This window comes from Amblyomma maculatum, chromosome 11 (assembly GCF_055883805.1).
Source record: "Amblyomma maculatum isolate TAMU_Amacu chromosome 11, ASM5588380v1, whole genome shotgun sequence".
NCBI classification, from domain to species: Eukaryota; Metazoa; Arthropoda; class Arachnida; order Ixodida; family Ixodidae; genus Amblyomma; species Amblyomma maculatum.
In genome coordinates this window covers 22,725,914-22,747,478 of record NC_139354.1, presented here as the reverse complement: position 1 = coordinate 22,747,478, position 21,565 = coordinate 22,725,914, and the positions used below count along the sequence as shown (strand labels likewise).

The following is a 21,565-nucleotide window of genomic DNA, read 5'->3' as shown; positions in this document are numbered from 1 at the left end:
CTAGCCCTTGATAGCAACACCGCCGTATTTCAGGCCACCCCCTAGTCCTCCTCCGTAGCCGATGCCGCCGCCGTAGCCAAGTCCTCCGCCATATCCGCCTCCACCGCCGTAGCCTCCGATTCCGCTGTGGGCCACGATGCCCCCTCCTCGTTGCACCTGGTTCACATGGTGAATCGTCCTGACGACGAATACGGGTCCGGCCACAGCCTTAGAGACGCCAGGGCCACCACGCAGTAGCGTTACACTACTTCCAACTCCAACTCCACCGCCGTAACCAAGGCCGCCACCGTAGCCGCTACCGTAGCCGCCACCGTAACCGCCTCCGTAGCCACCACCGTAGCCTCCCAGTACACCGGCCACAGCGCAAGCAACTGCTGCCGATCCAATGAGGAGGATAGCCTGTGGGGAGCAAATAAAAATGTAGTTACTACCAAATTCTTGAAAAACCGCTCTTTGGTGGCGTAAAATACCACCACATGGAATTTTCTCAATTAAATTATGCAAGTCATCGGACAGGTATACAAATGTGATAATAAACATCTAAAGACGGTTGCCCTGCATGAGGAATTTTCGTCGGTATTCGAGGTTTGCAGTTATACACTGAAACTGTGTTAAAATAGAAAACTGTTACAAGTATTTTGCTGTTATGGTAAGATTTTGTACACTCTAAAACGCTCCTCTTCAATTCTTCTTGGAAGAGAAGCCTAGATAACCTCACAACTTTACTTATTAATACTTTTGATTCTTTCAGTCTGCCTTAATTTACCGACAGAGACTGCGCGATAAAACAAATTGTCCTTATTTTCAGAGAAGGGAGCCATTTTTGAGACCGCATTATTCTTGGAGCTACGATCCCCGCAACAAACAACTTATTATGTTTGCAATTGAGCTGATCATGTCTAAGGAAGGGACATTTCAAAGCAGGTCTTCGTTTCTTCACAGCTTCAAATCTTTCATTTTCTCTCTATTCTATACACCTGCAGTCTTCTGGTAAAAGAAATTTGCACACCCATGGCCTTTTTGGGTGTTTAATTTACTGCTGTCCTAGAAATTATGGTGATTTTAAAGATGTCTTTCCATAACTTGGCATATGTAATAATTAAGCCTTATAAAATCAGTAATCACGGGTGCTTGAGAAGAAGTCTTTTCTTATGTGGTGCGCTTTATTTGCATTGGCTTTCACTCTTCCATCACATATATCCCTAATTATATATTTACTAGCTATTCTGCAATTCTCCACCACAAAACATATACGCCCAATACATGTCTACACGGCCGCAGGCTCTAAACCTATAACCCGATGAAGAAAACTTTACCTTGATGAATTATATTACGAAGTAAATTTTGCATTCTGACATATAATGGATAGACTGACGATGGATCTCTTTTAGACTAAACTAGTTTCTAGTCTTTGCAAGCCTTCTTGGCATTGACTGTTCCCTCTGGCGGTCTAAAACCTTTTCCGAAGTCATTTAAACTATAAACCAGTGCTAAATGCACAAAACGTCTAAGTGCAACTGCTTGAAGCACCTCAACTAGATTTTCGGAAGGACCGAAAGGTTGTCGTATTTTCAAATTCAGTACATATCCGCGAGCCTTAAGAAATAGAGATATCCTACGTTAAATCTTTCAGTCACAATTTCTTTTTTTCCTGTATTGATTTTGGAAGTGATAAGGAATAGCCTCTACACTATTCTAGCACCAAGCTCGCATGGGTCCAACCATAGTAGTTACTCCCGTAAGATGAAATATATCATACCAATGTCTTCATTGTGCTGGTGCTGTGTGCTGCGGGCCCGGAAATCTGCAGTGCCTTGGCAGGTCTTGCAGGCTCTTTATATACCCCTCACTCTCTCAGCTCTTTCTCTCCTAATTACATCGGCATGACGTAACTACAAGCCTAGAAGGTAATTTGCCACTTCGTGATCTCATTCCTGAGCGAATCATTGAAACGAAAGTTGCTGGATTTCTCCCTTACGTTTACACGGAGCTAGGGAGTGTATGCAGCCTAGCGTAAGTAACACGAACAACATCGCTTCATTCTAAACCTTCTCTCTCAGATCTTCAGGGAATGCAAAACGTTTATTGTTTTCCCGATTGGTACTTTTATGCGTCGCGTTTGAGCATTGATCGTCGGTACTGCGCGAGTCAACGCGCAGTAGTACCTGTTAATTTGATGCAAATGTGCGTACGTGGAGTGAAAACATCAAATTCTGGTTCCCTCGAGTGAATTTCTTCGGTACACGGTATACATTTAAATATAATTAATCAGACTGATGTTTGCTATCTAATCGTAGCTCAAAACTACACTTTATAGGCGATGCTACCTGTTCAGCATGCTTTTCGTATTGGGAATTTGAAAGCTGTTTACAATATCTGCTTGCATAATTATTGGGCTCTTGTACAGGTTGTGACTGAGTTTTTTTAATGTTACCTATAGGAAAATTTCACGCAGTTCCCAATAATCAAAATCGCGGTGATGATTGGTGAAAATTTCTGATTATTATAGGTAATGGCGCGCCAGTGGTCATCAAAGCAAACTATGTCTAAGTTGCAAACTTTCAGATTGTTTATAAATGCACCATCACCTGGCAAATAACATCAGTTGGAGAGAAGCAGCAGCACAAATTATTAGACGTAACAGCTGTAGAGATAGTTAATATTGAAAAGAGGAAAAAAGCCATTTTTCAAAAGACAATGACGGCAGGTGCAGATAGTGTTTATTGGCCGTGTCCGGGCGACACCACAATCCAAAAGAAGTCAAAAACTTCATGCTACAACAAGTCTGTTATTAAAGCGAAGGTTCCCAACATACTTCCCCATGACAGACGTGGTATCTTTGCATTTAATTATGCAAGCTAACCGCGAGCTTCCATTTTTCTTCAATGGTATAACCTTCAGTTGAAGTGAAATAGAACAGATTATTTTCACTATCGAGGCGCTAAGTGTTCTCTTACTGCACGAATTAAATCCACGCCTCATAAATAATAAAAAGGCACGGAAGCTATATAAAAAGGTACTTTGTGGTGGAGCAAATTGACCAAGTGTAGAGAGGTCTAGGAGGAGTGTAATGAAGTCTAAACAGAGTGGAAGACCTTTCACGTTTGCATCCCAGAGATTGCCAACGTACCTGTGAAACATTCAGCGGCGAGCCGGGTTTGTAAAGCTCCCTGATGGGCTGGGCACCTTAGTGTTCAACAAACAGCAAAGAAAATTGGAAACTCCACATGTCGCCTTCCCTATCACTGCGCATTTAGCAGTGATCTTTGCTGTCTTAAAGTAGTTACCTGAATTAGATTTTCTTTGATTTACAGCAGAAAAAAACACTACATCAGTGTCTTGAGTTGTCTGGAAGTATTTCCAATAAGCCCAGCCTGATCTTCAGAACGCTCAATATCTCCTACTCGGACGCAGTCCACAGGTCGCGCTGATGTCCTATTCATATCAAACGTCGACTGCCAGCCGTGTGTCTAAAAACTCGGATTACAGCAGCATATAGTTAAGGCAGAATTCACAAATCCTGGCAAGCGCTGTTGCCTTCAATGTGATGTTTATTTTACCGCAGTAAAGTCTTGTACTGTCTCCTTGTTTACATGCAGGCCTTAATTCCTGCGGGAGGGAAACGTGCGGTTTAGTTGCACCTTTTGATATCCCTCGGAGAAAGATAAGGCACCGTCCAATGACAGAATAGTACGCCCAGGAAGCAGTACAAAGAAAAGAAAAACTTTAAAGTGGTAAAAACATTGGCAGTGGCTTCGCTTGGTTATGCTAGGATATACGCAGCGAAAGCTAGGGCATAGCTTGGTTAGGGTTGGTTAATCTTGACTGCAAGTCCAGATTAGTCTGGTTGTCTAGCTATGTCGGCTGCTGTCACTGCTGCTAGCGGTCGAGACATCGGACGTTAAACGTGCCCGTCTCGCGGCAGCATATTCACGGCGTTTAGCCAGTCGTTCGGCGCGCTGTTCCTTTGTTTCCTGGCAGATTCGTTGCCTCTTCATTTAGTTCCGATGTCTATTCCAGGCCTCCTTCTGCTTGGCAGACTTGTCTCCGTCCATACTGTCTCCTCATCTGTGGTTGAGGCGCATGTGAGCTCTCCTTTTCAATCCTCCGACATGTTATCAAGCATGTTACACAGTTACGCGATGCCCTACCTCGACATAAAGGCCGGAGAAACGTTGAAACTAGACTGCCTGATCCGAAGATGCGTTAAGAAGGCGCTAGGACTGCCCATGGGCACCTCGAGCGAACGACTGCTCGAACTCGGAGTGCACAACTAGTGGGCAGAATGGGCGGAGGCAGTGCGAGCCTCCCAGTTAGAGAGACTATATGCACGACCTAGACGGGCAGGCTGATCCTTGCAAAAGTAGGACTCAACCCAGACAGAGGGATCGAAAAAAAAAAAAACGGTCACAATTGCTAGGGAAAGCAGGAACGCCTTGGTTGTTCCCCCCTCCCTCCTCTAGAAACGTGCATCCAGAATTTAACGTCGAAAGAAGGTCTAAACGAGCCGAAACTCTAGAGCGACGTTTCGAAAACATGAAAGCGAAGAAAGTAGCCGATGTCGATGCGGAGAGCGGCAAAACATGTGCGGCCGTAGCATCGGTAGTCGATGGCCGAGGGTCGCCGGTATCCGTGACAACCATCAGCGGCCGCAACATAGAGACCGCGGAGAAAGTTGCGAAATCGCTAGCTTGCGTAGGAAGTGAATCAAAGTTCATAGTTAGCGGCAGCGAAACTGTCATCAAAAATTTTGGAAAAATGAGGATATCGCCGGAGGCAGCCAAAATCCCCATCAAAAGGACGCTGAATAGAAAAATTCAGTTACTTTGGACACCCGCGCACGCTGCCCTCTCTGGTAACAAGGCGGCTCACAAGCTAGTCCGAGCTCTCTACCTCCGGGTAGCCGTCGAGCCCCCCCCCCCCCCCCCCCCCCCCCCCGCCATTGGGCATACGACGAACATCTGCAAAATTACGGGGAAAACATCGACCATTATAAATTGAGTCGTAGACTGGTACCCCCGCCAGATGTTAGCCTAAATAATAGAGAAGCTGTCGCGTGGAGGCGGCTACAAATTATTACCTCCAAGAACCCGGTCGGGGCGTTTCATGCTCTATAGGGACATTGATCAGTGCAAACAAAAAGGGGCGAGAGGGACCCGTAACAAAATAATTTGGGAGTGCCCACAAACTGCGGCGAGGCGCGTATTGTGACGTCATTCCAGATGGCGCGGCGAGCGCGCAGCGTCCGTCAGCTGACGCGGTTGCTAGGCAACGGCTTAAGGTCAGTCTCTGTGCCTGCTCATAGCACCACAACAGCGAAATCGCCAGTGCGTGCGGATGTAGCTTTCGATACAAAAATGTCCAACACACAGATAGACGAGGACAAAACGGACGCTGTGCTCCAATTGTCTGATTTCTTGGACACAAGAAACCGTCGAACTTCCTGCGCTGCATTTAAAGTGAAAATCACTTTGAACACCCATATATAGCCAACCTAGCAGACGACTCTGACTGCTAAACAAGATACCCCGGGGTGTAACAGAAAAAACCTGAAAACATATTTTGATAAAAGAAGAATCCGGAGCTCTAGACTCGGTACAACCGGATGGGTGGGTGTCTTCTTTAGTGCCGCCTTCTGAAACTGGCACAACAGCTACAAAATGCGTTTATCAAAATGGGCTGCAAATCCGCTTTTCAGAACAGACTATATTTCTGATTATCCCTAATTCAGCACATATTTGCAATTTGCAGTGTTCAATGCGTGTAAACAATTATTTCTGCAATATCTTCCATGGCTCATATCGACAGCTAAAACTACCCTTATATTAACAATTATTTGAAACAAAAAAAGAAACACTTACCAGCTTTGCTAAGTACACGCGGCTTGAGTACGGGATTATATACGCACTGCCCATGTTTCCAGAACTGATGCATGTTGTATTGAGGCTTGGTTATGATGTCCTGGTACAATGATCATGTTCTGATACCAGAAAGTACCTTTATAAGACTGCTCTCGGAAGGCTGAAAGTTTGTTCCAGAGGGTTAGCGCCCGAAATAACGCAGGCTATCAGAGACGCCATAGTGGAGGGCTCCGCTAAAATTCGACCCCTTGGGGTTCTTCAGCGTGCACTTACAGCGCACAGCACACGGGATCTTGCTTTTCGCCTTCATCTTAAAGGGGCCCTTGCAGGAGGGATACAATACCGCATTCTTGCATTCAGTAGTACTATATCCTTCTGACTAAGCCACTGCGGCGGGGCGGAATGCTAAAGGTTTGCTATCCGGTGAGGCATAAAGGACACGGCAGCAAACAAAAGAATTCTGTCTAAATTGATTCAGACATAGCACAGGCTGGGGTATGCGGCGCAGGCGCCAAAACGTTTCACACACTAGATTCCCTTAAAAGTTAAAATTCATTCGCGTAAAAACGTTTTAAGAAAACCATCGTATTTTATTCCAGGACAGTTTACATTTAACTGTTTGTCTGAATGTTTTGCATTTACTCCGCTCGGTAGCTTTTTGTAACCTCTCAAAGGCGTGAAAGGCCAGTTTTAGCTGATTCGAGCAGGTATTCCGTATGAGATGTACTTACTGGCCGCCAACAATTAGTGCTGCGCTTGTGGCATGCCGAACAGCATCGCGAAGGCTGAGTAACTTTGGCGGCTGCCCTTGTGAAAACAAGCCGACGAATAAAATTTATTACGTTTCTTTTGCAGTTCTATGTTTACAAGAGAATTCATACTTCAAACGCTGAAGAGCAAAGACATATAAGAATGGCTTATTCTAGGAATCTTTCTTTCGGCCAGGAGTGCGAAACCATGAGAAACGGGGAGTTACGTACCGTGACTATACATATCAAACTTACGAAGACATTAAGCCAAGAGTTCCTTTGAGAGAAGCACATGGAAAATTTACTTTGAAGTCTTGCGTAGTGGCTGAGGTTATTTCAAGTTAAAAAGAAGCATTTGCCGGAGGAATGTTCCGCCTGTAAGCTTTTTCGAATTTCTGCATCGAGTCATGGAGCTTCTCCCACGTGAATGTAAAACAGGTCCTATTTATTTAGTGTCCCGTAGTTACCAGAAAACATTTGTGCTTCTGAATGCTCAATTAATGTCGGAGGAAGTGTTTAGAGGTGGCACAAGCACAAGTGAATATTCGCTGGGAAACCTCTCTGATGTGCATGCCGGAAACAGATTAAGAGAACGCAATACGCGGTGTGACACAAAAGAAACGAGACTAAGTGTGTAGCTTGAAAAAACAGTGGGACTGTAATGATTGAGCGGATTCTCAGTGGTCAGACTGTTAATCAACACTACTACATTGAAGTACTAAAAAGGCTTCGTGAAAAAATTTAGGAAAAAAACGGTCACAGTTTGGGAGTGATGGATGGCTATTGCACAAGGACAATGCATCCGCTCACACGGCCATAAAAGTCGAGCAGTTTCTGGCCAGGAAAAACATTACTCTGATGAAGCGTCCTCCTTATTCATCTGATTTTGCTCCATGCGACGTTTTTTATTACCTAAAGCTAAATCTTGCTTAAAGGAAAGCCAGTTCAGTTCATTTCAGTCGTTCAGTCGTGTCCGACTCTTCGTGACCCTATGAACCATGTCACGCCACGCTTTCCGGTCTCTCACTATCTTCCTAACATCACATAACTTCATCTGCAGTGCCTCGAGGATGCCATCTAACCATCGCGTTCGCTGCCTACCCCTTCTCCGGCGACCCTCAACCTTTCCCAACATCAAATCTTTCTCCAGCGACTCCTCTCTTCTCATCAGATGACCAAAGTAGCTGAGCTTTAACTTTAGAATTTGACCCTCCAATGAACAGTCAGGGTCTATAGTCGACAATATCGACTGATTTGATCTTCTGGCAGTCCAAGGAACTCTCAAGAGTCTTCGCCAGCACCATAATTCAAACGCGTCAATTCTTCGGCGGTCAGCCTTTTTCACAGTCCAACTCTCGCATTCATACATCACAACTGGAAAGACCATAGCACGAGTTATACGGATCTTGGTTGGCAGACTAATGTCTCTGCTCTTTACTAAGCGGTCAAGGCTAACCATTGCTTTCTTTCCCAGAAGCAGGTGCCTCCTAATTTTATGGCTGCAGTCTCCTTCCGAGGTAATCTTGGAGCCCAAGAACAGAAAATCTGTCACAGCTTCCACTTCTTGTCCATTGATGCTCCAGGACTTGATAGGGCAAGACGCCATGGTCTTTCTAAAGGGGGAAGCCATTTTACGTCAATTGAAGAGGTTAAGGCAAAAATGAAGAATGTCCTGTAGGGCCTTCCAAAAACCTCTTTCCAGAACCGTTACCAGCAGTGGAAGCACCGAATGCAGAAGTCAGTGAATGCTGAGGGCGACTACTTTGAAGGTGATAATGTCACAGAGAACTGAATCTGTAAGTACTATAATTTATTTGACCAGTCTCGATTTCTTTTTGTGCCACACCACGTATTCTGTATATTTATAAATTTATACATTTTTCATAATTACGACCAAAAGTGATATTCGGAACAGGATGTCCCCTCGTACCATTTGCCACCTTGAACGACAGTGCGAATAATGGGCAATGGAATAATACTATATCAACTTCACTATCCTTTATAAGAGCTAGGCTATGCAAGCGAAGGCAACCCTGGAAATAAATCCAGAGTGCTTTTGCAGCAAAAATTTTTTTTTTTTTAGGCAAAGTGAATTTGGGCGGCTAAGTACATCTGGTAGAATGCGTCACGCTGACTGCCGAGGAGGCAATGACTTCACTTATTATACATGCTTTGGGACGCCACGCTGAGAGACAAACTAGATAGATGTTATGAGAATGAATCACATACATCAGGCGCAATGTCAATCAGGTTTGTTGCAATTCCATGTTAATTCACTCTTGGTCGCCCACTGATTTTCTGCGTAAAACGCTATAGGTGCAAGACATTCTATTCTCAGACCCAGATGCAGTAATCAAGCCGAATCGACCTGTCTATCACATTAATGTGGTGCTGAAGTCAGCACCTCAATAATGGTACATTTTAGGTCTCATTTTCAATTATTAAATGCCGAATTCAGATTCTTCAAGCAAAGAAAACGAGGATCTGGAAGCCCTGCTATAAGTGCATGTAGTCGACCATTGAAGAGAGATAAGAGAGATAGATAATAGAAAAAGAAGAGAGATAATAAGCATCATTAGTTATTGAGGCAATTTTTTGTGGTCCTAATATATTCGTGTACCTATTGATTGCTCCAGTGACCGATTAGAATAAGCTCGGAATGTAGCCTCATCCTCGTTGCCGTCTCTACTATTTATATAAAGGGAAATCTAGCTCAAGCCGTCTAGGCAAGAAACGGTGGTGGATATACGACGACGCAATATATCTGAATAAATGGAGATGATCGTGCAATCACAAAAACAAAGCCATTGATCTCAATGACAGGTGAAATTCATTCTTGTGCATTTATTCCAACATTCCTTGTGTTGCAAGTTAGCTGGATGAGTATCTTCAGAGAATTCTTATGAGACGATGAAGGAAGCCACACAAAGTTTCCCTCCACGGAAGAAGCTTGATAATCGGCTTCGAGGCATCTGTCACCACTTCTTGGCAGCTAGCCTTTGATAGCGCCATATTTCAGACCACCACCAAGTCCTCCTCCGTAGCCGACTCCGCCGCCGTAGCCAAGTCCTCCACCAAATCCGCCTCCACCGCCGTACCCTCCGATTCCGCTGTAGGCCAAGATGCCGCCTCCTCGTTGCACCTGGTTCACATGGTGAATCGTCCTGACGACGAACACGGGTCCGGCCACTGCCTTGGAGAAGCCAGGGCCACCACGCAGTAGCGTTACACTACTTCCAACTCCAACTCCACCGCCATAACTAAGGCCGCCTCCGTAGCTGCCGCCGTAGCCTCCACCGTAGCCGCCACCGTAGCCTCCCAGTACACCGGCCACAGCGCAACCAGCTGCGGCAGCTCCAATGAGAAAGATAGCCTGTGGGGTGCAAAGCGAAATGCAGTTACTGCCAAAGTCTTGAAAAACCGCTCTTAGTTGACGTGAAATGCTTCCGCAGGAAATTTTCTCACTGCGATTATACCGGTCACCGGACAGGTATAAAAATGTGATAATAAAAATCTAAGGACTGTTGCCCCGCATGAGAAATGTTCGTCGGGAGTCAAGGTTTGTAGTTATACACGGAAACTGTGTTAAAATATAAAACTGTTACAACCATTGTGCTGTTACGGAAAGATTTTGTACACTCTAAAACGCCCCTCGAGAGAAATGTTCATTTCTTCTTGGAAGAAGAACCTTAGATGACCTCACAACTATACTTATTAACACTTTTGATTCGTTTAGTCTGCCCTAATTTACCGACAGGGACTGCATTATAAAACAAATTCTCCTTATTTGAAGAGAAGGAAGCCGTTTTTGAGACCGCATTTTTTTGGAGCTACGATCCCCGAAACAAATAACATAATCTCCTTGCACGTGAGCTGATCATGTCTAGGGAAGCGACATTTCAAAGCAGGCCTTTCTTCCTTCACAGCTTCAAGCCTTTCATCGCCTCTGTACTTCATACACGTGCACACTGCCAGTAAATAAATTTGCATAACCATCGCCTTTTTTAGTGTGAAATGTACTGCTCTCCTATAATTTCCGCTGATTTTTAAAATATGTTTCCATACATTGGCTTATGTAATAGGTAAGCCTTATAAAATTTGTATTCACAGCTTCTTGAGAGGCAGTCTTTTCCAATGTGGTACGCTATATTTGCATTGAATTTCACTATTTCATCACATATATTCCCACGTTTATATTTATTAGCTATTGCGCGATTCTCTAACACAAAACATATGCCCAAAGACATGTCTACATAGCCGCGTGTTTTAAAACTATAACGCCATGTGGCAGACATCGCCTTAGTGAAAGATATTACGATGTAAATTTTGTATTCCGATATGTAATAGATAGACTGACGATAGATCTCGTTAAGACTAAACTATTTTCTAGACATTTAAAGCCGTCGTGGCATTCACTGCTCCCTCTGGCGGTCTAAAACCTTTCGCGAAGCCTTCTAAACTATACCCCAACGCTAAAAGCACAGATCTTCTACGTGCAACTGCTTGAAGCGCCCCAAACAGTTTTCTGGAAGTACCGAGAAGTTGTTATATTATAACTTTCAGTATATATCCGTGAGCCTTAAGAAATAGATATGTCCTACGTTAGAGCTTTCAGTCCTCAAGTTCTCCCTTCGCTCTATCGATTTTGGCAGTGATAGGGAATATAGTCCACACTTTTCTACCACCAAACTCGAACGGGTCCAACTATAGCAGTTGCTCCCGTAAGGTCAAATCATCATCATCATCATCATCATCATCATCAGCCTGATTATACCCACTGCAGGGCGAAGGCCTCTCCCATATTTCTCCACTTTACCCGGTTCTGTGCTAGCTGCATCCACTTGACCCCTGCGAAGTTCTTAATCTCATCCGCCCACCTATCTTTCTGCCGGCCCCTGCTACGCTTTCCTTCCCTTGGAATCCAGTTTGCTACACTCAGCGACCATCGGTTATCCTCTCTTCGCACTACATGTCCTGCCCATGCCCATGTAAGATCAAATATATCATACCAATGCCTTCATTGTGCTAGTGCTGTGCCGCGGGCCCGGAAAACTCTAGTGCCTTGGCATGGCTTGCAGGCTCTTTATATACTCCTCACTCACTTACCCCTTTCTCTGTTAGTTACATCGACATGACATAACTACAAGCCTAGGAGGTAGTTAGCCGCTTCGCGATCTCACGATCTCATTCCTCGGAGAATCGTTGAAACGAAATTTCCTAGCTTTCTCCCTCACGTTTACACGCATCCAGGGAGGGTATGCAGCCTAGCGTGAGTACCACGGACAACATCGCTGCATTCTAAACCTTCTCTCTCATATTCACACGGAATGCGAAACGTTTATACTGTTTACTAGAGTGGTTAATTATTTGCGTCGGTACTGCGCAAGTCAACGTGCAGTACCTCTTACTTTCACGCGGGATGTGCTTAGGTGCAGCTACCAAATCCCGGTTCTGTTGTGTACATTTCTTTGCCAAACAGTATTCATTATAAAATAAATAAAAAACAGATGTTTTATATGTAATCGTAGCTAAAAAGTCCACTTTATAGACGGTGCTACCTATTCAGCACGCTTTTTGCGTTCAGTCTAGGACCGTAGAAACAAATGAAATTGAAAGCTGTTTAAAATATCTGCTTACATAATTTTTGGGTTCTTGTACAGGATTTGACTGTGTTCTTTAATTTTACCATTTGCGAAATTGCACTCAGGGCACAATAACATTAAATGGCGGTGCTGATAGATCAAAAATTCGGATTCCTATAGATAATGGTGGCACCCACATTAGTTCAACTGAGTCTAAGTTGCAAACATTTAGTGTGTTCATAAGTGCACAATAACCCGGTAAATAATATAAGTTGAAAAAACTCAGCAGCAAAACTTATTTGAGGTAGCAGCTGTAGCGACAGTTAGGATGCAAAAGAGGGTAAAAAGAACGCTTTTTCAGAAGACAGTCACTACTAGAGCAGATAGCCTATATTGGTCCCGTCCCGATGGCTCCACATTCCAAAAGGAGCCGAAAAGTGCATTCTTCAACTAGTTCCGGGAACTAGTTGAAGAATGCACTTTTCGGCAATATGCAATATTCGCTTCAAGAAGTTCTTGAAGCGATTATCCCAACATGATTCCCCATGACGGACATCCTATCTTTGCATTTATTTATGCAAGCTGACCGAGCCTCGATATTTCTTCAACGGTATCCATGAGCTGAAGTGAAGAATAACAGTTAATTTTCAAACTCTCCATTAGCTAAGTGTTTTCTTACTGCACGCAATAAATCCGCACCTTTTAAATAATAAAAAGGCAAAGGAGCTAATATCATAAATAAACTTTCTGGTGAAACAAAATGACCAAGTGTAAAGAAGTCTAGGAAGAATGGAAGACCTTCTTGTATCCTTGCATCCCAGAGATTGGCAACGTATCTGTGAAACATTCAACGGCAAGCCGGATTTGTACAGCTTCCTGATGGGCTGGGCGCCTCAGGGTTCAACAAACAGCAAAGAAAATAGGAATGTCGACACGTCACCTTCCCTATCACTGCGCATTTAGCAGTAACCTTCGCTCTCTTAATGTAAATAACTGAATTAGATTTTATTTTATTGACAGCTGAAAAAAACACTACATAAGTTGCTTGAGTTGTCCGGAAATATTTGTATAAGCCCAGCCTGACCTTTACAACGCTCAATAAATCCTACGCGGCCGCAATGGCGAATGTTCCACCCTCTTTTTAAAGCGCCGACTTTCATGGTTTAAGAAATTTGCAGTCCATTTTCTAGTTACAGTGAGTAAATATGCAGTGTTTAAATTTCATGTTATTTTTACGATTTGGGATAAAGAGATAATTCCGAAATGAACATTATTCTAGTCCACATGTCGCACTGATGTGGGTCTTATGTCAAATGTCGACTGCCAGCTGTGCATTGTAAAAAATCAGAATACAGCAGAACATAGTGAAGGCCGCTTTCAGAAATACAGGCAGGCGCCGTTGGTTTAAATGTGGCGTTTAATGTCCTTAAGTGAAGCCTTGTACGGTCTCCTTGCTCTCAGAGGAAGCTAAGGCACCCTCGAATGTCAGAATAGTACATCCAGGAAGCAGTAAGTTGAAATAAAAGTTCTAGATTGGTAAAAACAATCGTCTAGTGCACAGATATAGATGGACACAACAAACGTAGTGCTCCAATTGCCTTATTTCTCCAAAACAACTAACAGCGAGAACTTTTCGCGCATTCAAAATGCGCATTAAAAAAATTGAAGATGGAAATGCCCTCAAACATTTTCATATTGCACTCGGGCACATGAAACTCACTTTGAACACCCATTTGTACACAACTTAGCAGACAAGCCTAGCCACTAAACAGGAGACCCCGAGGTGTTACAGATGCAAGCTGAACAAATATTTTGATAAAAGATGCTTTGAGCAATTCACGAGCGAATATGTTCTTGTTGGCGCTTATAACTGTTATTTGGGTCAGATTTGGCTTACACTTCGGTTTCAAATCAGAAAATTGGCAAGCTAGGAAATGTAAATTCAGATTGTTTCCTATAGGCAGATGTCCTCCATTGGAACTTCTTCTTTTTTTTTTTTTTAGAAAGTGCCAATATCCCGGCAATGGATTTTACTTAAGTCAAGAAAGCAGTATTCGAGCTTTGTTTTTGCGGCGCAGTGTTTTTCTAAAGTTAGTCATGAGCGCCACATGAACCTTACATAACGAGCGCGCAGTTGATATCTACCTAAAGGTGCAATATTCGAACATTAGCCTCAGGCATTAGAAGTGATCGGTTGTGCTTTTGGGCTCTGGTGTCCATAGTTTTATCGATATTAGAGGCCCTGTTTTGACATTTTCTCCAGTTTTAAGCAGCTAGTGAAGAAAATCAATGGAAATAATTATTTCACATAGCTCATTCCAAGTTCCTTTTCATGTCTTCGTCAATTTGAGAATGAGAGTGGCAAAAGAGACGATTCATATCTTTGATGTACATAGAGGGAAGTGAATTCGTTTCGAAGTGGAATCCAAGCCTACGTTCTTTCATTTCGCACAACGTCCATGTAACTCTTCCAATTTTCAAAAGCTCACTTTTGAATGTGTCGTTGTTCTTCAAGGAAGCTCTCCTGAGCAAACAAAGTACTGTCACTAGTACAATCTGGAGCTGTAGACTCAGTAGAATATAATGGGTGGGTGTCTCCTTTAGTGCTGTTTTCTGAAGTCGGCACTACAGCTACAAAATGAGGTTATCAAAATTGGCTGCAAATCCTTTTTCAGAGCAGACTATATCTGGTTACCCCTAATTCAGTACGTATTTGCAATTTGCAATGTTGAGTTCGTGTAAACTATTCTTTCTGCAAGATCTTCCATGGCTTACATCGACAGCTGCAACTACCCTTATATTCCCAGTTACTTAAAAAAACTTACCAGCTTTGCTAAATACACGCGGCTTTAGTACGGGATAATATGCGCCCTGCCCATATTTCGAGAACTGATGCATGTTCTATTGAGGCTTGGTTATGATGCCCTGGTACAATGATCATGTTCTGATATACCAGGAAACACCTTTATGAGACTGCTCTCAAAATGCTGAAAGTTTGGTCCGAAGGCTACGGCCCTAAATACCGCAGAGACGCCATAGTGGAGGGCTCCGCTAAAATTCGAACACCTCGGGTTCTTACAACGCACAGCAGTCGAACGCCTTGCTTTTCGCCTCCATCTTAAAGGGGCCCTTCCAGCCGGGATTCGATCCCGCATCCTTGAATTCAGTAGTAGTACGTTCTTGCGACTAAGCCACCGCGGTAGGGCATAAAGGACACTGCAGTAAACTAAAAAATCATATCTAAGTTGATTCAGACATAATAAAAGCTAGGGTATGCTGCGTAGGCGCCAAAGTGTTACATACACTGGGTTCTCTTCAAAGTTTAAATTCATTCGCGTATAAAGGCTTTAGCAAAACCTTCGTTTTTGGATACAGGAAACTTCACAATGAATTGTATATCTGAATTTTTTGCATTTACAGCGCAAGGCAGTCTTTCGTAACCTCTCAAAGGTGTGAAAGGCCCATTTCAGCTAAGTCGAGCACGTGTTTCGTGTAAGATGTTCTTACAGGCCGGCAGCATTTGGGGCTGCGTTTGTCATTCTTCGAACGACCCCGCGAATGTTGACTAACTTTGGCGGCTGCCGTTGTGAAACCCAGCAGACGAATAATTTTATTGCGTTTTCTTTTTGCGGTTTGATGTTCACTAGAGAATTCGCACTTCAAACGCAGAAGAACAAGGTCCTAGCGAAGGAACTTGTTCCAGGGATCTTTTTTTCGGCTAGGATTGCGAAACCATTGCGTTGCCTGCTCTGTTATTGACATGGATTGAAATCTAGCACAAGCTGTCCAGGCAAGAAACGGTAATGAATATACGACGACGCTATATTTCTGAATAAATGGTGGTGACCGTGCAACGACAAAACGAAAGCCATTGATCTCCAATGCAGATAAAGTTCATTCTTATGCATTTATTCCAAACTCTCTGACGTTGCAAGTTAGCAAGATGAGCATCTTCAGGGAATTCTTTGGTTTCGATGAAGGAAGCTGAACAATATTTCCCTCCACGGAGAAAGCTTGGTGATCGGCTCCCAGCCATCTGTCGCCGCTTCTTGACAACTAGCCCTTGATAGCAATCCCGCCGTATTTGATACCACCGCCTAGTCCTCCTCCGTAACCGATGCCGCCGCCGTAGCCTCCACCAAGTCCTCCGCCATATCCGCCTCCACCGCCGTAGCCTCCGATTCCGCTGTGGGCCACGATGCCACCTCCTCGTTGCACCTGGTCCACATGGTGTATCGTCCTCACGACGAATACGGGTCCGGCCACTGCCTTGGAGAAGCCGGGACCACCTCGCAGTAGCGTCACGCTGCTGCCTACTCCAACGCCTCCGCCGTAGCCTCCACCGTAGCCACCACCGTAGCCACCGCCGCCGTAGCCACCACCGTAGCCTCCGAGAACACCTGCCGTGGCGCAGACGGCCAGAGCAGACCCGATGAGCAAGGTGGGCTGTAAGGAAGACAAGGGATTCAACTTAAAGCAGGAACGCTAGACGAGTCCTTTTCGGTTCAGAAATGCACATTAAAGAAGCATATACTGTGCACGCTCGTTTTCTGCTCTACACCAAGCTCCAGCACCGCAAAAGTGGAGCAAGAAAGTTGAAATTTCGATCCCCGCGATCTCTATAAAAGCAAAAACAACGTGGAATCCAATGTAAGTACAAGTGCTAACAATATCTACGTAGACATAGTGGTTAATTGCCAGTCAAATATAACAAACGGCGGAACTGATCTTTGATACCAAGCACCAGCCATATTGGTAGCTAGTATATTGACAGCCTAATTCGAACCTAAAGGTGTGTTAGCCGATTACGCCTTCCTACTGTGTTTGATACGCCGGCACGCACTTCATTAGGCAGTCCAAATGTTCGCTTAGAGTGAAATGCTGCAGTGGAAGTTCTATTTCTGATAGACAATATCAAAGACATAAATATAGCTAAAAAAGAAGGGCAGTAAGTACTTTGTAGTCATTTCTTATTGTCCCTTTTTTCTAGCCTTTGTAAGCGGTTTTGTTTCACTTTTCAAGTTAATGGCACCCAGAGCTTTTAGATAACAAAGGAGAATGCAGAAAACATGTAGATAGGACCGACGATAATGAAATCTACCGCTTCCATGCGAGGCAATTTTATCTCGCCGTGGCTTGTCGACATTAGGCATGTTTTGCCATGTATTTCTGATAAATAGTGCAATAAACAGTATATTCGGGACGAAGAGGACATACGGCGCCTAGTAAAAAACATTAACTTGTCTACTTAAAGACACAACCTAAATGAAAAACTGGAAGTATATTAGAAGCAATATTTTGTTGCTGAAAGTACGAAATTAGGCTTTGTATTGCATCAAAACAGTCAGATCGTAGAAGACTAGATGCATCAATGGAAATGAAAGAAATTCGAGTGAAGTTCTAGCACTTTTCACGTTCTTTGAGAAACTAACATTTGTGTTTTTAGGCAGCCGTTGTGAAACAGCCAGAACTAAATGAGAAAATTAGTCACAAACTCATTAAAATTTGCTTTCTGAGTGTAACCGCCTTCCTTTATATATCTACCGAGGTGACTCACTATCAGTGAAATTCTCTTTTCAAGAGACTCAAGCAAACATAAACATTGGTTGTGATGTTCATAGCAGAATGTTGGCCTTCGTTCTAGCAAATCGGGTTGTAATTCACAAAAGTCTAAGCATACATTTTCGGAACGAAAGGTGAAACGTGCCATACCAGAGCCTTCATGGCGATGTTCTTGAGCGCTGTGGTGGTGGTGTCTGTTTCGCTCACGGCCCTTTATATACCTCTACCCTTTCCAAATCCTTTCTGTTCTAGTTACGCCACAATGACGTAGGGGCAAATGTAGGAAGCCATTTGCGGCCTCGCGATCCAATGTCTTGCTGAAAGATTTCCCTAGGAAATTGCCTGCTTACTTCCTCACACTTACATTAAAGTGGAGAGGATGTGCAGGCGTGGCGAGTGTGGAGCGGATCCCATTAAAACGCCGTAACCATTCGCACGTGCAACATGGCGGAAAGAGAGAGGTATCTCTATTTTTTTTTGTGCCTACCGTAGATACGGTCCCGCATGAGAGCCCCATCCTCGTTTATTCCTTCCAGTAGGCATGGAGAGTACTTATAACAGCGGAACGCCGTATATTAAACAGTTGTTTTCGTCGTTTTTTCTCGTATATAGAGCATGCATGCCCACCCTGGCACGCGAAAGGCGAGCGTAATCGTAGCAACTGCCTCGTTCCAAGTTTCACATTCTTTGCCGCTGCAGCAAGAGAACAAATACTATTTGCTCTGCCATTTCTATCAAAAGTTTCAAACGACGCGGTCATTTTATACAGAAAAAAAGTTGTTTAGGCGTTGAGCAGCTCCCAACCAGAAAGGCGGAAAACTTTTACCTACGGCTAGTGCTTGACCGTGTTTCTCGCTACTGCACTGTGACTGATCATTTGCTCCTACTGCAATACAACTAATAAACATGCCTACCATAACAGCACTCTGCGTAATGCCAAACGAGATTACAGGTTTGGTGTGAACATTCGATGCTTCGAGAGAGGATTGCACGGGTGTTAATGCCAGCGCTTGCTGTTTAAGGAAAGCTCTGCGCGTAATACCTTGAGGTATTTTGAAGCAAGTTGTAGTTTATTTATTCGATGCCTAGTTTGTTGTTTACTTCAAATTATAAGAAGGCGCATAAAGGCTGATTAATCTGAACACCTAAGAATATGTAATATGATTGTTCTAAAATAAATCAAAGTGGAGCACTTACCACGGTTATTACATTTTTAACCCGTGTAAAAGCTGCGCATTTCAAACATCTCAGTATTGAAAGTATTTTGGCGAGGAAATTCGCCCCAAAGAGAACTATATTTTGCCACTATTTCCCTAAAAATATCCACGGCACCGCTTCCGAGAAGTACCGTTGAACCGTCTTTATAGTATGTGCTTATTCCCCTCTGATAATCACGATAAAATTCAAATCGTATTTTATGTTACACAGCTGTAGCGAGGCGAGATGTCAACAAGTTCATTATGCTCCGGATGGCTTCATGAGTGCTTTAGCTGCCTTACAACTAATGGCAGGTATTTCGGAAATCAAATAAGTGCCGCCAAGCCTGGCAATTCATAGTAGAAACTTTTGTTATGGTTTCGGTGTACTTTTTACAGTCAGATTATTAAAATGTAGCGCAAACCTAACATGTGATAGCACAAAATTAGGACAGCCGATAGAATTAGCAAGTTTGTGGGCATTAAGGTGCGGCAGCTGGCACAAGACCCTGTTATTGAAGAGATATAAGAGAGACATCTAACCTTTAGTGTTGCAGTGAGGCTGATGTTGATGAATGTTAATGAATTTGTTATTCTTCCAAGTCTATGACGGAAGGACCAGGTGTGAAATAGATACATTCGTATTTATCATTGGTGGCCAACTTGCGAAAAAGACTCCGGACAAAGATGCAATAGTGTAGTAATAGGAGTGAGTGGCACGATCAGCTAAAAAAAAACTGGTTTAGGCGTATACGAATAAACGTAACGCAAGAGCAAAACGCATAACCGGACTCTTTGTGCATAAAACGAAGGACATAATCGTTTCAAACTAGCACTAGGGGTGAAGGCACACAGCCAGAAATCTTGGCAGAGAGCATGCTTAAACGGAAAGTTGTTTACGAGGGGAGTTTTATCGCGTAAAGAAAATTACTTCCTTAGCAAACAGCGCATCCGCAGATCTTACGGTGGCGTGTAGATTTCTGCTATTAACGTTTTTTAACAGCCTCAAATACATTCTCCTTTTCTTTTTATGGTAGTCACGATTATGGTATGCGAAGGTCTTGCGACGCATCGAAATATATAGAAATTTACCTTTTATATTTTCGTGAGAGTGTAAGCATTCCATAAATTCTTCACAATTAAGATTGTTATCCAAGAAATGCAGACACGAATAGATTTTTCACAGCCGGGGCGAGTACAAATAGTCAACGCTAGACTATTATTAGACTGTTAGCTTTGTTATTGAATTGGCCACAAATCAAATACTGCAAGAGTTGTCTATTTTTGTAATTATTCGTTAGATGAGTGAATTTTCGTAGCAAAGTGAGTACTTCTATGAAGCCAGACGGCTGACGCCGGCGCTAGAATATAAAATGAATACTGCGGCATTTGATAGACAGAACACTGATTTATAATAGAGGATACTCAATACTAACTCAGTAAAACGGTCATGACCACCATTCCATGGGCCCAGAAGTAATTTAGCTACTGATATTAACAGCGAGCAAAATGTATTGCACCGAAACAATTTCAGTTATTGGATTTCGGACGGAAGACATAGCCTCTGATATCCTTCATGGATGCTGAGTTTGTGATACCAGGCTGAAATATGTCATGTTGCCCAAATCTTGAAGCCATAAATGTAGGAGAGCTGTGATCGTCCACGCACAAAAGGATTGCGTCGAGTAGGTGAACCAATAATCGAAATCAGGGCAGTCACGGCAGCATGTGAAGCTATTCAAAACTTTGTATTATCAGCGCACGCCTAGCTTTCCTTCCGCACCACTGATAAACGGCATCATCAATAAGAGAGACGAAGTTATGTATTTGTTTTCTCGTATTGAGCTTAGCAATGCTCGTTCACATGTATAGACTAACATACAATACTTTCTTCTATATTTAAGCATTTTTATTCCTAAAATTTTTCTGAAGACGTCGGTTGCGGATGCGGACACGGTGCTTTCAATATTCGTGTAAAATGGGAGTTTATTGATAATAGTTTTGGGAACTGGAGCAGGCTGAACCGCAATTTGAGATCAGTGAGCATAGCCAGGAGCTTGCACTAGGCGATGGCCATGCGGCTCGAGCATAATACTGTCTTCTACTTTACACTCGGTATAAAATGCCCGCGGAAAAGTTTCCAGCATTACAAAACAGGGCAAAACTAAGCGTGGACTAATAAATAGTTCCTTATGTAGAGCCTATACCCTCAGAAAAACAACAACGCCATTTTCCGCACGGGTTGAGAGCCCGATACGCAGTTAGAAGGCGTTTATCCTAAACCAGCAGGCATAAAGAGTGGCGAACAATCATTGTGTCGAGAAAGAAAAAGAACTGCAAAGAAATTTTTCAGAACTTAAAGCGTTTAGCGCGATGTCCAAAGTTAACAAACTGCTGCAATCAGGATAAGAGATAAAACGTGGAAAATTTGGTGATCAGGTATGATTTTATTGATTCTCAGATTTCAGAGAGAGCATCGGTTTTTTTGTTGTTGTTTTTTTTTTGCTGTTTTTCTCAGCAGGGTTAGGTACCGTGTTCGTCACATTCGACATATGTTGGCAGATAAATGTGAATTTAAAGCACTAAGCCGCAAAGACGACCAGACGAAAAGCTTC

The 21,565-nt window shown here is 43.4% G+C and overlaps 3 protein-coding genes across 3 annotated transcripts; all 3 read right to left on the bottom strand.

The window, feature by feature from the left end:
- On the bottom strand, positions 1 to 5,915 carry LOC146173108 (uncharacterized). The gene is made up of 2 exons (XM_084585123.1): positions 5,862 to 5,915; positions 1 to 399 (listed from the first exon to the last, which is right to left on the bottom strand). Exons 1-2 carry the CDS (start codon positions 5,913 to 5,915, stop codon positions 1 to 3), a joined length of 453 nt encoding a protein of 150 aa, XP_084441249.1.
- A 3,687-nt stretch (positions 5,916 to 9,602) lies between these two features.
- LOC146173107 (uncharacterized) lies at positions 9,603 to 11,631 on the bottom strand. The gene is made up of 2 exons (XM_084585122.1): positions 11,620 to 11,631; positions 9,603 to 9,983 (listed from the first exon to the last, which is right to left on the bottom strand). The coding sequence occupies exons 1-2, from the start codon at positions 11,629 to 11,631 to the stop codon at positions 9,603 to 9,605; spliced, it is 393 nt and encodes a 130-aa protein (XP_084441248.1).
- A 4,617-nt stretch (positions 11,632 to 16,248) lies between these two features.
- On the bottom strand, positions 16,249 to 17,916 carry LOC146173106 (uncharacterized). Its single transcript, XM_084585121.1, has 2 exons — positions 17,905 to 17,916; positions 16,249 to 16,662 (listed from the first exon to the last, which is right to left on the bottom strand). Exons 1-2 carry the CDS (start codon positions 17,914 to 17,916, stop codon positions 16,249 to 16,251), a joined length of 426 nt encoding a protein of 141 aa, XP_084441247.1.
- Between the last annotated feature and the right edge of the window lie 3,649 nt (positions 17,917 to 21,565).